We start from the raw sequence: 14,914 nt of genomic DNA on the forward strand, positions 1-14,914 counted from the left end.
TAGTGAGACTGCACCTTACCCTCTCCCAGTGTTTCTATCATAAAAGCCAGCTACAACTTGAATATTGCATTCAACCAACCCTTGAAAATTCCTGTAATCTGCCATCCTGTCTCATACTGTCCCATCTCATAGTTGTCCTCTCTCTGCAGTGCTCTATGCCCAGGTCTCTGTGGCTGGGCTGCTCCAGCCTGGCGGACAGCATGCCTTCGCTGCGATGCCTGTATAACCCAGGGACTGGCGCACTCACAGCTTTCCAGGTACTTTCTCTGTCTCTGTGGGTTGTTGGTGGGGTGTGTGTGTCTAATTCATTAGTATGTCTTTCTTTCTTTCTTTCCAGTGCTTTACTTACATCCACCTCTTCTCCATTATATAGCCTGTATTTTACATCACTCAGTATTTCTTTAATGACTTACTTTTAATGTAGACCCAAACTTAATCTATTTTTAAAACATCTTTATCATAATTGGCTTGTCAAAATGGACATAGCACAGCTTGATGGTGGGTTTCAGATCTTAAAGAAGTATGATACTAATTTTTAAAATAATCTAAATAGCAATTCATATTGTACTGTTTACTCTGGACCTTCATAAGATCAAATCATGTGATTAGATGATTGAAATTAGATGTACACACATTTTATGTTTTTCATATGATAACTGCTATGTTGAGAATGCTTGAGTTACTATGTTACTATCCATGCGTGTATAATTTACAGAACTATTTGTGACTTGTATCTTAAAGATGGTTTCTAGTTTCAGAGTGGGAAAGCTGTAGATACTTTGTTCATTTTGAGACAGTCCAGTTGTCTTACATGATTGATGGGCTCTAGCTCCTCTCAGTCTTTCTTAGAGGCCAAGAGGTCAGTTCCACGATGTAAGAGAAGCTATAGAAAAAGAGAATGGAACGTTGGAGAGGAAAGTGAAAGAATTTGGTGCTCAGAGCTTATGGACTTAGTGGAAGTGTTGTCTATTCACTTCAGGTATTTGGAATTTGTGTTTAACATTTTATAATAATATTAAAAATAGTCCTTTTTTCCTTTTAGGTATATTTTAGTTTTATTTATGTGTATGCAGGTGCCTAAGGAGGCCAGAAGGGAGGGTCAGATTCCCTGAAGCTGTTGTGTCTGACAGGCAATTGTAAACCACCAGACATGGGTTCTGAGACCCAAACTCAGGTCATCTGGAAAGAGCATTAAGCTATTCAGCTCCCTAAATTGTTTTTTTTTTAATTTGTGTGTGTGAGAGAGAGTGTGTTGTGTGTGTGTAACAGGACTAAGCTCTGTAGAACAAACAGGCTTACCCCAAAGCTGAAATTATAGGAGTGGGCCACATGCCCAGCTATTTACCTAGTTGTTTTTGTTTTTTGTTTTTGTTTGATACAGGGTCTCATATAGACTGGGCTAGCCACAAACTTACTAGTAGCCAAGGGATGACCTTGAATTTCTGACTTTGCCCCCACCTTCCAAGTGCTGGGATTATAAGTGGTTACCACCTCACATCACAAAACCTGTTTTAAATAAATTTTTAGGGACTGGAGAGATGACTCAAATTAAAAGCACTTACTACTCTCACAGAGGACCCAATTTTTGTTTTGTTTTTTAAAGATTTGTTTAATATGTAATAGTGTTCTGCCTGCACAGCAGAAGAGGGCACCAGATCTCATGATAGTTGGTTGTGAGCACTGAAATTGAACTCAGAACCCTGAATAAGTAGCCAGTCCTCTTAACCTCTGAGCCATCTCCAGTTCTTACCTAGTTGTTTTTAACCTATGCAGTTGATTATGTGTTCAGAGGAAATTCATAGACAAGCTGTAACTAAATATGAAAGTACCCATGGTTGAGTCTTAAGGAAAGGAAGTAAGTGCTGACAGTTACCAGTCTTCAGTGATACTATTTAATTAATGATCCTGCTGGAGACTTTAATTTTCCTTTGTACAGTTTAATGTCAATCTTCCTTTACTTATACTCTAAAACTATAAAGCATGTTGACTCCAAATATAGGTAAATCTTTTTAAATACATTGTCACTGTTTTAGTTAGGATTTCTATTACTGTAAAGAGATATATCATCACAGCAATTTTTTAAGGTTTATTTATTTATTATGAATAATATTCTGTCTGTATGTTTGTCTGCACGCCAAAAGAAGGCATCAGATCTCATTTCAGACGGTTGTGAGCCACCATGTAGTTGCTGGGAATTGAACTCAGGACCTTTGGAAGAGCAGTCAGTGCTCTTAACCTCTGATCTATCTCTCCAGCTCTGACCACAACAATTCTTATAAAGAAAATATTTAACTGAGGCTGAGTTACGGTTGTTTAGTCTGTTATTGTCATGGCGGGAAGCATGGTGGCACACAGGCAATGTGATACTGGAGAGTTTCCTGAGAGCTCTACATCTGGGTCAGCAGATAACAGGGTGAGAGTGACACTGAGCCTGGCTTGAATATTTGGAACCTCAAAGCCCACCCCCAGTGGCACACTTCCTCTAACAAAGCCACACCTCCTAATAGTGCCACACTCCCTGTGGGCCTGTGGAGGTCATTTTCATTCAAACCAGAGTCAGTCACTAGTAGTATGATCTTGAATAAATTGTTTTACTCTGATGCTCTTTTTTTTTTCTGATGCTCTTTTTTAAGATCTGTTAAGTGGTGACTGTGGACATGAATGAACACATGGTAATAGTTGTTGCTTTTCATCATCATCATCATATACATTGTTGCTTTGTTAGAGAGTATATATAATAATCTGAGAGTGTTAGTTCATCTCAGAATGAATTGTCTTATTAAGTTTGTTTTTTGTTCATTTTTTTAAACGATGTGTCCTGCTGAGGAAAGTACTGACCTAAGAAGAACTGAGTCCAACCTATTGCTGATTTTGAGTTTTCTGGTTTTGTTTTGTTATTGTTTTGTTTTAGACAGAATATCGTTTTATAGCCCAGGTTGACATGGAACTTTAGTGCATCCTGCCTCAGCTTTCTGAATCCTGGAGTTATAGGTGTGTATCACCAAGCCCTGTTTGATCCTTTTGGTTTTTAGATGGTTTCAATGAGTTTGACTAGCCTGCAAAGTCTCAGGGAATAGGCTCTTCAAGATTGGCCTCGCTTTAGATGCATGTTGGGGCTCCACAGTCACTCTCGGGTTTGATCATTTATTTGAAAGTATTCAAAGAATTTTCTGAAAACAGTGATACAGTTTATTAACAGGAAAAGGATACAGGTTAAACTTATCCAAAGGAGACATCCAAGGGCCAGAGAGATGGCTCAGTGGGTAAGGATTAGGAACTTGAATTCAATTCTTGGATCTTTTAAGGTAGCAGAAGAGAACTTACTCCCCCAGTCCTCGGTTGTGTACACACACACGCACATGCACAAATGCAGACTCACAAATATTTTATTTTATGTGTATGGGTGTATGTCTGTGTACCACATGCATACAGTGCTTTCAGAGGCCAGAAGAGATTGTTGGTTCCCCTTGGACAGGAGTTACAGATAGTTGTGGGTCATCATGTGGGTACTGGGAATGAAACCCAGTGCTCTTAACCACTGAACCATCTTTCTAGCCCTAAATAAATAATTTTTAAATAGTACTTAATTAAAAAACAAATAAACAAAACCCGGAAGAGACATATAGGAAAGGATCTTGGAGGAATTGCAATGTAGAATTTTTAATCACTCTTTATTTGTGGAACCATGGATGGTATTATAGTCTCCCAGCCACAGTGTATGGTGATCTATACCAATCTTCAAAGTCATATTTATTGTGACTTATTCACTTACTACCTGCATGGCTGGCTTTTAGTCTCCAGCCCATCCCTGTAGGCCACACTAAGCCTATCTCCTCTTGGCGCTGAAACTGATACAGTGTGACTTCAAGCACTCAATGTAGATTGTATTTCTAGTATCTAAAGTTCCCAGGCAAACAGAGACCCTTCTGTCAGCAAGAGTTCAAGAAGCCTAGAGACCATCTCTTGGTAACCAAGGGCAAAGGCCAAATTTCTTTTTGAATAAGGCTAATTCTTCACTACATAGGTGTCATAACCTATTCTGTGAATGTGATGAGACCTATTTATCTTTGTATATATAGAAGCCCAAATTTCATAGTTTTGCATCTGTTTATGTTTACATATGTGTCATATTTTACGTTATTTTTATATTTATATGCCATTGTGAAATAAGCAAGAGAGCTATGAAGCCACATCATCTCAAAAGCATAATGTCCCCAAACTGATTGATTCTATAAAGAATGTGTAGAAAAATTGTAGATTGTTTACGAGAGGGACCTGCCTAGAGTTAGAGCTAAGTGGTAAGGGCATGGTGTGCAAAGAGCCCTACATTCTATCTGTAGCACCATAAATAAAACAAGGTAATCATGGTCTAACTTCAGAGTTGGGGTAAGAAGGATCAGGTAACCTGTGTTGAGAATCTAAACAAGTGGAAATCATTTAAACAGAGAGTTAGACTGAGGACAGGTATGGCTCGGTGCGTTAACACCCCCCCCACACACACACACAAGACACAACTACTTCAGAGACTACAGAGGAAACAGGAGAAACTTACTGAGAAAGGCCTAAGGAAGCTATTGATCACCTAATCACTTAGGACTCGGCATCATGGACAAAGGTGCTGGAAGGATTTGAGCACAAATTTGACCTGGCTGGATGTGTAACACTGTGGTTATAGAAAGATTGTTTCAGTAACTTGTCATTTTTGTTGCTTGGTTTTTTTTGTTTTGAGGTAAGGCCTTATGTAGCCTTTACCTATACCAATCCTCATACCTCTTCCTCCAGAGTGCTGAGATTATAGGCTGTGCCACCATACACACAGTTTTACTGAGGGGAAGGAGAAGGAGCGGATGTGGGGGAGAGGGGAGGTAGGAGAGGAACTAGGAGGTGATTAGGCTGTAATATATGAGAAAAGAATAAATAAGAAAAAAAGGCAAAAAATTTTTGAGAGACCGAAAACTAATTTTAATATTTCTATGATAATTATTGTTCGAAATGAGAGTAGAAAAATACTATTAATTTCTTTAACTAACTATAATAAACCTCCAGGATGTGAAAGTACACAACTGTAATTTCATCAGTCTGGAGGGGGAGGCCGGAGGATCATAAATTCAAGGTCAGTCTGGCTACAAGTCAAGTTTGAAGCCAGCCTGGCCTACATAGATAACCCCCATAACAACAATAACAACAACAACACAATAATGGATAGGACTTTTATTTTCGTTTTCAAGATAAGGTTTCTCTGTATCGCCTGGCAGTCCTAGAACTTACCCTGTAGAACAGGCTGGCCTGAAATTGTTGTCAACAGAGATCTACTTACCTCTTTCTCTTGTGCACTGATTTTAAAGGCGTATGTGCTACTACTGCCCAGCTAGAAAGGACATTTGAATGAACTGTATTCAAAACATTAATACTGGCATTGTTTCATTTTGATACATCTAGTTTCTGGAGTAATTAAAGGCAGATGGATTTTCATATACACTTCTGCATTCATTGTTAGCTTTGTTTCAATCATGGGAAGACTGGTCTATATATGCCTGCTGGTGGTGGCACACGCCTTTAATCCCAGTACTCGGGAGGCAAAGGCAGGCTATATAGCAAGTCTGGAATCCATGAGATCCTGTCTCTAAAGTGTGTGTGTGTGTGTGTGTGTGTGTGTGTGTGTGTGTGTGTGTGTGTGTGTTTAATCCCTCTAACTTGGGTATCAAAGAACCAAGAAAAATTCACATTTTCATTTAGACTAAAGCAGTTTTGTATTAAAGTAGAAAATAATTCTGAACCAGTTCACTACCAGAGCTTTTTGTAGTTTTAATTTAAAAAGTCAACAGTTATTTTTAAAAGCTTAACACATTCTCTATATGTAACTACATTTGGAATTTATTAGGAGAACACTTACTTAGAGTTTTTTTAAATGTATATGAGTGTTGCCTGCATATATTATGTGCCTGGTCCCATGGAGGTCAGAAAAGAGCATTGGATCTGCCACCATGTGGGTGCTGGAAACCAAACCTGGGTCCTCTTCAAGAACAGTAAGTGCTAAGTGCTTCTAATTTCTAAGCCATCTCTCCAGTCCTCTGTAGAGATTTTACTGGAAAACCAAAGAGTATATTGAAGCAGGTTAGCTGTTGATTGATTACATCACAGGAGCCAAAATTTTTAATATAAGCAGAAAGAGAGCTGCTTATAAGACCAGAAGGAAAGGAAGGCCAGAGGTTGGCATGTGGGAAAGGGACTAGGGCCCTAGTGCAGGATTACCTGCAGTCTGAGCCTGGTTCTGTTCTTAACCCCTAAGCAATCTCTCCAGCCCCAGGCTTTCTGTTTGAAAGTGATCATTATTGGGCTGGAGATGTAGCTCAATTTGTATAATGCTTTCCTATTATGCATGAGGTTTTGTTTTTGATCCTCAGCGTTTCATAAACCAGATGCGATGGCACATGTCTGTGATTCCAGAAGGACTAGAAGTGTAAAGTCATCCTTAGCTACATAGGATGCATGAGACCCTGTTTCCAATAATAGTTTTTAATAATAATAATTTATAACATCATATTTTATATAATACAATATTATATGATATAATTATGAAAAATAGTAAATATATAAATTTTAATTATCACTAATTAACATACCTGTTTTCATCAGTCTGGGATGACTTAATTATGCATCCATGTATGCATAGGCATGTATAGACAAATAATGGTTTTGTTTTTGAATGCTCTTATTGTTTGTATTAATTATAAATCAAGCATTTATTATTATCTGTAGAAAATACAAAGAAGCAGAAAGAAGCCAATAGTGATGTTCTCTCAGATGTTATCATTTTATTAATGTTAGCTAGTACTTCGGTATTTCACATAAATTATGTGCTTGTTCATACTATTTACCAGCTGGTATACCTGATGATATTGACCACTCTTTAAGGACAGTTCCTTACATGTTTATAGGTTGAATGAAGTTTGAGCCTGACTTCTACCCCACAACTGTTTTCCTTTCATATAATTCTCAGCTGTTACAAAATTTACAGTTCCCTGCAATGCAAAATGAGTACAGGATTCCAATTTTGAAAATAGCAGCATTTGGCCAAACTCTGATGCATCTCTGTCTTGTGTCATCTAATCACTCCACCTGAGGACCCTGCCATTCTGCCTGTGTCTTTAAGAGACTGAGCTTAAGTTGGGATGGGATAAAACCCTTTGTGATGTTTACTCTTTTCCCTCTCCAGCTAGTCTAGTCACACATTGTGCCCAGATTATGCAGCAACAATGCTGTGCTGCCACGGGATGACTGTTCTGCTCTGATTGTCTGTGTCTTCTGTTAGACTGAATTCTTTAAAGGTTGGACTATGTTTTGTTCATTTACTTTTCCATTGTCAAAAGTAATATTTCATACTTTTGCTGAATTAATGAATAAACAGACTTAGATAATTTGAAGAAAGCTATCCATTAACAAATACAGGGTAAGAAAAGAAGAAGCATTATATTGCTGGTAGTCCCTTAACATACATATATACAGATGTTCTGTATTCAGAAAGAAATCATGATAATTAAACAGTCATTCCAATCATCACACATTTGCACAGAGAAAAGAAAAACATGCAGGATCTGATTTATGGGAAGTCCTCAAATTTTATATATTTGGCTTTCTTACAACTCACTGTGATGGTCCCCTCTGAGTTGGATTCTGTATTCTGAATTTGGACTCTTGCTCATGAACAAATGCACATTTTAAGCTATTAAAGATTGGCACTGCCAGCCAACTAATAGTTCAGTTTCAATGATGTCAACATCTTTATCTTCAGAGCAGTGTGTATTTGGGCAGTTATTTGACTATTTCATTGCCGTGTACCCCTTTGTAAAAGAAAGGAGTAAAATCAAAATGCTGAATATATTGAGCACTGGGCTAGAGAAAGGTTGAGATCATCATAGTGACTAGACATGATCCTTTTAGTCTTGGTTAAGTTCAGATTTTTTTTTTTTTTTTTGGTTTTTCGAGACAGGGTTTCTCTGTGGCTTTGGAGCCTGTCCTGGAACTAGCCCTGTAGACCAGGCTGGTCTCGAACTCACAGAGATCCGCCTGCCTTGCCTCCCGAGTGCTGGGATTAAAGGCGTGTGCCACCATCGCCCGGCTTAAGTTCAGTTTTGAAGCATATATGGGAAATGTTGGAAATACATTTTTTCCAAATATCATGTCTTTAAAGTGAGGGGTTGGGGAGATGGCTCGGAGGGCAAGAGTGCTGGGTGTGCAAGCATGGGGACTTGGGTTCAAATCACAGCATCCACAAAATAGCCAAGTGTGCCTGTGTGTAGCCTTTTGTAACTCAAGCAGTGTGGAGATGGTGGAGGCAGGGGGATGGCTGAAGCTTCCTGGTCACCAGTGTGGTTCCAGATTCTGTCAGAGGTAAGAAGAAAGACTGACACACCAGACAACCCCCTAACTGTGTGTGTGTATGGATCTGTGTGTGTTCACGTGTGTGTGCTTTTGTGTGTGTAAAACGCAAAATTATTAAATGTAGTGGTTATGTTTAAAATATTATCTGTAACATTGAAATCTAGTGTTAAGCGTATGTATTTTCATCTTCTTTGTATACTGTCAAGTGTAAAAAGTAGAAATGACCTGAGTTGGCTACAGTTGTCTTGGGAAAAATCTATATTAAAGAAGTGACTTCTTGGACTGGTTATCTTTCCAGCAGCTTGCATGGTTGTTGAATTATTTTGTTTCAAGTTTGTTAATAACACATTTCTCTGTTGCTGAGTATTTTAACATGTCCAGGTGTAGCTAATGTTCTTTTATGGGGTAATGTATGACTTTATCTAATGTTTAGAATGCCAAAATCATCATCTTGTGAGACAAATCAGATTTTCTTGAGACATTTTTTCTTTATAATGTATATAAAAAATAAAAATCATCACAAAGTATTTATTTCTTAATTTAGATATATTGAATAAGAGTGAATTTTCCTTCAACTGCTTTAAGTCCATCAGAACATATAATGGCAGAAGGCATAGATAGTAAAGTCAGGTACTGCCAGAAATGAAAGAAAACCACAGGAATGGACCCAAACTGATGGGAGGAGGGCGATGGTAGCCTTTGGAGGCGCTCTGCCTAAGAGATGATTCTTGCTGTGGGCACTTGAATCTTCTATATTCTCTGAAGAGGGATACATGTTACTTCTTTATATTCTAAGATTTCTTTTTATATCTATGTTTGTTTGTGCTGGGTAGAGGCCATAGTTCCATATGTATTCATTCAGGGTCCTTCTGTGACGGCCACGGCCATTTACACCTTCCTTCACTGGTGTTCTGCTTTATGTGGTGGGGTTTATTGTTTTGCTTTCCTTTCTTGTATTAGCTTCTAGACTTGATGTGTGGACTGTCAAGAGAAAGAATCTCGGTAGATAGGCAGTATTCAGGAAACTTTTTTTTTTTTTGTCATATATTTAAGTCAGGTTTGGTTGGTTGGTTGATTGGTTTGGTTGGTTTTTCCTCTGTGTAGCCTTGGCTGTCCTGGAATTTGCTCTGTAGACCAGACTGGCCTTGAAATCAAAGAGATTGGCCTGCCTCTGCCTTCTAAATGCTGGTGTCTGCCACCACCACCCAGTTTAAGCCAGGGTGTTTTAAGAATGCTTTATTTAAAACTAATAGGAAACAAAAGCATACACACTTGAGTATAGCTTCAAAGAACCCTAAGAACTCTACTTCTTTACTATTAGGAGCTGGCGTACACGGGCTTTGTTTTTCTCTGAATATGGTATTGAATAGATCTGAGCTTTTCTACATTCTCACATGCAGTCCCCTGGAGATCAGATTTGTTATATTTTGAAATAGTTATTTGAAACTGGCATGTGGCAGCAGAATTTTGCAGTGTATCTTTTCATGCTGGGTTATCTGTCACCTTCATGTTCGTAGATGTACAGCAAAAAGTTGGCGTCAGTTTCTTGGTATGAGCTAAGTTGCAGTTCTGTGAACTGTAAAATTTGCATGAAGAAAGCAAGTGCTCCTTTTCATACATCAACCTTAAGTAGCAAGTTAGTCTTAGCCTGATTGGGTCTAACTTCTTTGCATGTGTTGGGCCATATAGTCATAAATAAGAGAAACCATGAGGGGTTAGTAATCTCCTTTTTTTTCATGTTCTACGTAAACCTACTCACCATTTCTAGCTAGTAAATATAAAGCTATTTATAAGCATCAAAAGCTTTATATTTGAATGAGCATTCTTCATTAGCTTCATTAAAACAACGCTGCGTCTCTTATTGTAGTTTCTACCTATTGTATTAGTCACTGTTTTGTATCAGTTTCTTTGCTGATAGTAAAACATAAAGGACATTTCTGCTTTAATATTAATGTATTTCCCCTAGATTTTTTTAAGTGGCAGGTTGTTAATTTTTTAAGCATATCAACTGTAGCATAGTGTAGTCCTTTGAGAGAAATTAGTAAAATGAGGATAAGATGGATACAGGATTCTAACAGCTTGAAAATAAGAGTATTTGACCAAAATCTCTTTTGTGCTCCCTCCTCTGGTTCTGTTTCAGTAGTCCTGGAACTGTGCCTGTGCACTGTTTGCAGTGAGGCTATAAAACTGAAGCATGGTTTTGGTGGTGGAAGCCAGAGCGGGTGGTTCCAGCACCCCAGCTGGCAGTAAGCTCTCCCTAGGTTTATGAATGTAGTTAGATGGCCCCCAACTGTTTACAAGACAGCGGAGGTGAGATCTTTGATTGACAAGTCAGAAATGCATTAGATCATTCTCTCTGCCATTCTCTGGTTCATGCTGTTAGAAATGTCAGCCTCCAAGTTTGAATGGCAGCCTGAGGGCCTTAGAAGCTTTTTGTTTTCTGAGATGGAAACACAAATTGGATGTGTGCCTGAGCGCTTCATCCTGGGCTGTAATTTCATCTTTTAGCTAAGAACCACAAGGTACACGAGCAAAGCACCCTGTAAACAATAATACTGTGGAAAAAAAATAAACAAGGTCGTGTTTCTGGTACGTTGATCCGATGGTGTCCTGACCTCTATCACGTTGAACATCTCCACTCTGATTGCTGTTCCCTTTGGCATTACAATGAGAGAAAGAGACTGGCGTAGAGGGAAAGATTTAAAGTTGCAGTGTCGTTGCGCATTCCTTGTATTGGTCATGAAATATTGAACTGTCAGAATGTGACACTGAGTTTTTAAGCAACCTTTCTTGTTTGAGGTGTTCACAGTTCATTCCTTTCTCCCCTGTTTGTCCACTTTCATTCATAGGGTTGGAAGTAGTTGCCTTAACCACATAAAAAGGGACAATGTTAAAGAGATCTGGCACTAGTAGAGTCAAATGAACCTAACACTTGAACAAAAATGCAAGCTATGAGGTTAAAGTTGAGTTAATACATAGATATCAGGGTTTATGAAGAGCCCCATCATAAGGAAGAATCATATTAGAGAATCACCTCTGTGTCTGAGGCTGAAGTTAAGAAAGCTCTGGTAGACAGGAGCAAACAGTGTGCCGACTATATCACAATGCTGCTGGTCAAATAGAAAGTTCATCCAATATTTTTTGTTTATTTATTTAGATCTTTAAAACTTTTGAATTGCATTTACTTGTGTGTAGGGTGTATGTGTAGAGGTCAGAGGACAGCTTGCCAGAGTCAGTCCTCTCTTTCCCTCTGGGATAGAAGTCAGGCTTTATGGGAAGCACCCTTCCCTGCTGAGCCATCTCACCAGCCCTAATCCCACTATTTCAATATTAAATCGAATGATGAATTTATCAAAGATTGAAATTGTAGTAAGAAAAATAATGTTTTAATGTGCAAAATTTATATTTTATAGTAATATTTAAGAAGAATCATTTAAGCCAGGTGTTGGTGGCACATGCCTTTAATTCCAGGACTCAGGAGACAGAGGCAGGTGGATTTCTGTGAGTTCGAGGCCAGCCTGATCTACAGAGTTGGGTTCCAAGACAGTCAGTGCTATTCAGAAAAACCCTGTCTCAAAAAAAAAAAAAAAAAAAGGAAAGAGAGAGAGCAAAAGAAGAACCACTTTGCTTATCTGTCCCCCCCTCCCCCATGTTTTGTCTGCATGTATGTGTGTGCAACACCCATGGAGGCCAGGAAATAGTGTTAGATCGTCTAGAACTGAAGTTACAGATAGTTCTGAGCCACCATGTAGGTGCTGGGAACTGAATCTGGATCCTCTTCAAGAGCAGCCAGTGCTCTGGACCATGGAGTCATCCATCTCTCCTGCTCCAGAACTGAAGTGAGGTTCTAGGACTGGAACCCAGGGCACATGCATGCTTGTGTGCTCCACCAGAGAGCTACCTATATTCTCCCAATAGCTCTTAACTCCTGTTCTGAGGTCATGATAGGACACAGGCAGTAGACTTTGTAAAATAAAGCCCTGCTCCATTGTATCCAGAGATATACTCCCTATTTTTAGAAGTAGAGTACTCAGAAAGTAAGACCCAGGCCTCTAAAAAACCAAAACAAAAACTGGAATGTAGGGAATGAGACCAGAAATGTGCGCATTTACAGTCTCCTGAATTTAATACAAGGAAGTTCCAAAATTTCTTCCCATGGTATATTATTAATGCTTTAGTTAAAAACTGCTCACATGCTGTGCACTTTTACACCATCGCACCTGAATTAGCTTTGTTACTTTTATTCCAGGCTTAGTTCATGAGAAAAAAAAATCAGTATATCTACAAAACTATGCAATTTCAGTATTGGAAAGGACACCAGAGGAAAATATGTCACTTGTTTCATAATACAGGTGTCCTTTATGATATGTGTTTGGCAGGGGGTCATCTAATCTATGTTTGATCTTTACCTGTATGGGAGAAGTGAACTCAGCAAGGTTTCTTGTTTTTGTTTTTTCCTCTTTGTTTGGTGTTATGAGGAAGATTTCCTGCAAGGAGTCAAATTTTTGTTCGCTTATTGTTCCTGACTCTGTGCTTTGTAGTAATACAGAGTAATTGTTCTTTTTTCATATCCAGTTGTCCCCACCCCTATATCCTTGGTTTGACATTTGCAGAGTCAGCCAGTCGGGATCAGAAAATATAGTTAGGCCTGTGATGTATACCGAACAGACTTTTTTCTTGCATTTATTCCTTAAACAGTATTGAATGATAGTTGCATGCGTACTAGTTACATTTTACTAGATTTAAAGAAATCTAGTGAGAAACATTTGGGCAGATATGTCCATGTGAATCCTGTGCCCTGTATTTTTATGTATTGCTCTTGAACTACTAGGGATGAGTGGGGTTTGGGGGAGGGCTAAAACTGATCTTTTTGGATTCGGAATAACAACTTTATATGTTGAGGAGACCCGTCATTTTGCTTTATCTTCTGTTTAACATGTTGAATGTTTGTCATTCTGCAGTTTCTTTGGAAGATACAACCATCATTTCTGTCCTTTTTGTACTCTTATTTGGGGGTTACCATTTCTGATTGTCCTTCCTTGTGAATACATTCCCATCTTGACATTGTCTTCATTGCGATTCAGAATCCATAACTAGGTACACTGCTGCAAACCAGTAGACCATAATAGGCCTGGGAGTGTGACTTAGTGACAGTATACATGCTGGGCATGTATGAAAGCCTCAGCTTGTAGCCCTAGCCCTGCGAAACACCCCGGAAGTCCTCTGTAGTTATAGTATGTAGAGTACATGTGGGTAGAGTTGGGCTTTGGGGAGAGGGGTTTCCTTTGTTTGTTTGTTTGTTTGTTTGAGACAGGATCTGACGTTGTAGTTTGTCCTGCCCTCATACTTGAGATCTTGTCTTTTGAGGCCTAGGGTGCATTTGTTTTTAAATATAATTTAGAAAATGTAACTTAATTATGGCAGCGTAAAATTAGAAACCTTTCTAGGAGGTTAGCCGAGGTTGTTTCCTCACCTTTTGTTTGAAGTCAGAAAAGCATATGTAAGCACTTTGACAATGATATAGTATAGTGGCGTATCGAAGTCATACAGGTATTTGAATCCTAGCTCCAGTTCCCGAAGATGGTGAACATCTGCTGAGAGGTATTGTAGAGCTCCACACTGCACTAATTGAATTACTCTTTTCTGGAGTTGCCGACTGCACTAATTGAATTAGAGAGAGGGGGAGGGAGGGAGGGAGGGAGGGAGGGAGGGAGGGAGGGAGGGAGGGAGGGAGGGGAGAAAGAAAGGGAGGGAGGGAGGGAGGGGAGAAAGAAAGGGAGGGAGGGAGGGAGGGAGGGAGGGAGGGAGGGAGGGAGGGAGGGAGGGAGGGAGGGAGGGAGGGAGGGAGAGAATTCCTGCCTTTGTGGGAGAGGTTTTAAGAGATATGACTGATGGTGTGTACTGTGCTGCTATCTAATGGCAGCCTCTGGAACTACTCCATGGTCTCCAGGGAAGAGAAGGTAATCATCTGATTCGCTGTGACCTCAGTCTAACCCCATCCTGGTTAGTTCAAAAGGTCCTAGCATGTATTTTATAATTATGAATTGAGGAAGAAAGAATCTGATTAATTTCTTAGAATTAAGATGTCTTTTATTAGACAAAAGATTTTTATGAAGAAGAGTAATTATTCAACTGAATTAAAATTTTCTAACCTTTAATCAGTAAAACTGATTATGATATGCTTTTTCTCTTTTTGCCTTGTATGTGTCAAACATTTAAAAGGAATTGCATGCATAAATTGTCATAGAAGAATAGAAAGAATGAGTAATAACAGATTGTATTCCTAAATAGGACTTCTTTCTGGTGGTCAAAAATACTTTCTGGCAGTCAGTAGATTTAAAGGTGCTGTGAGCTAGGCATAGCACATACCTGTAATTCCTGTACTCAGGAAGTTGAGATGGGAGTATTTGAGACTAGCCTGGGCTATGAGGCCTTGTCTCAAGATAGGAACAAAACACAAAAGAGGATATGAAATCTTGCAGGTATATGATTCTGCTTATATAAAACGAAAATTTGCTGTAGGAAAATTAAT

At 38.9% G+C, this 14,914-nt stretch overlaps 1 protein-coding gene across 11 annotated transcripts in view; it reads left to right on the top strand.

Moving 5' to 3' along the window:
• Btrc (beta-transducin repeat containing E3 ubiquitin protein ligase) overlaps nt 1–14,914 on the top strand; it is a 179,591-nt gene that overhangs the window by 72,037 nt on the left and 92,640 nt on the right. For 9 of the 11 annotated variants that reach the window (XM_075974210.1, XM_075974209.1, XM_075974218.1 and 6 more), the window contains one exon: nt 150–257. The exons of the other annotated variants lie outside the window; for them this stretch is intronic. In XM_075974210.1, the coding sequence (XP_075830325.1) occupies nt 150–257 (108 nt within the window). The remainder of the gene's footprint in view (nt 1–149; nt 258–14,914) is intronic. 11 annotated transcript variants of the gene reach the window in all.

This window comes from Microtus pennsylvanicus, chromosome 5, assembly GCF_037038515.1.
Source record: "Microtus pennsylvanicus isolate mMicPen1 chromosome 5, mMicPen1.hap1, whole genome shotgun sequence".
In the NCBI taxonomy this organism is placed as follows: domain Eukaryota; kingdom Metazoa; phylum Chordata; class Mammalia; order Rodentia; family Cricetidae; genus Microtus; species Microtus pennsylvanicus.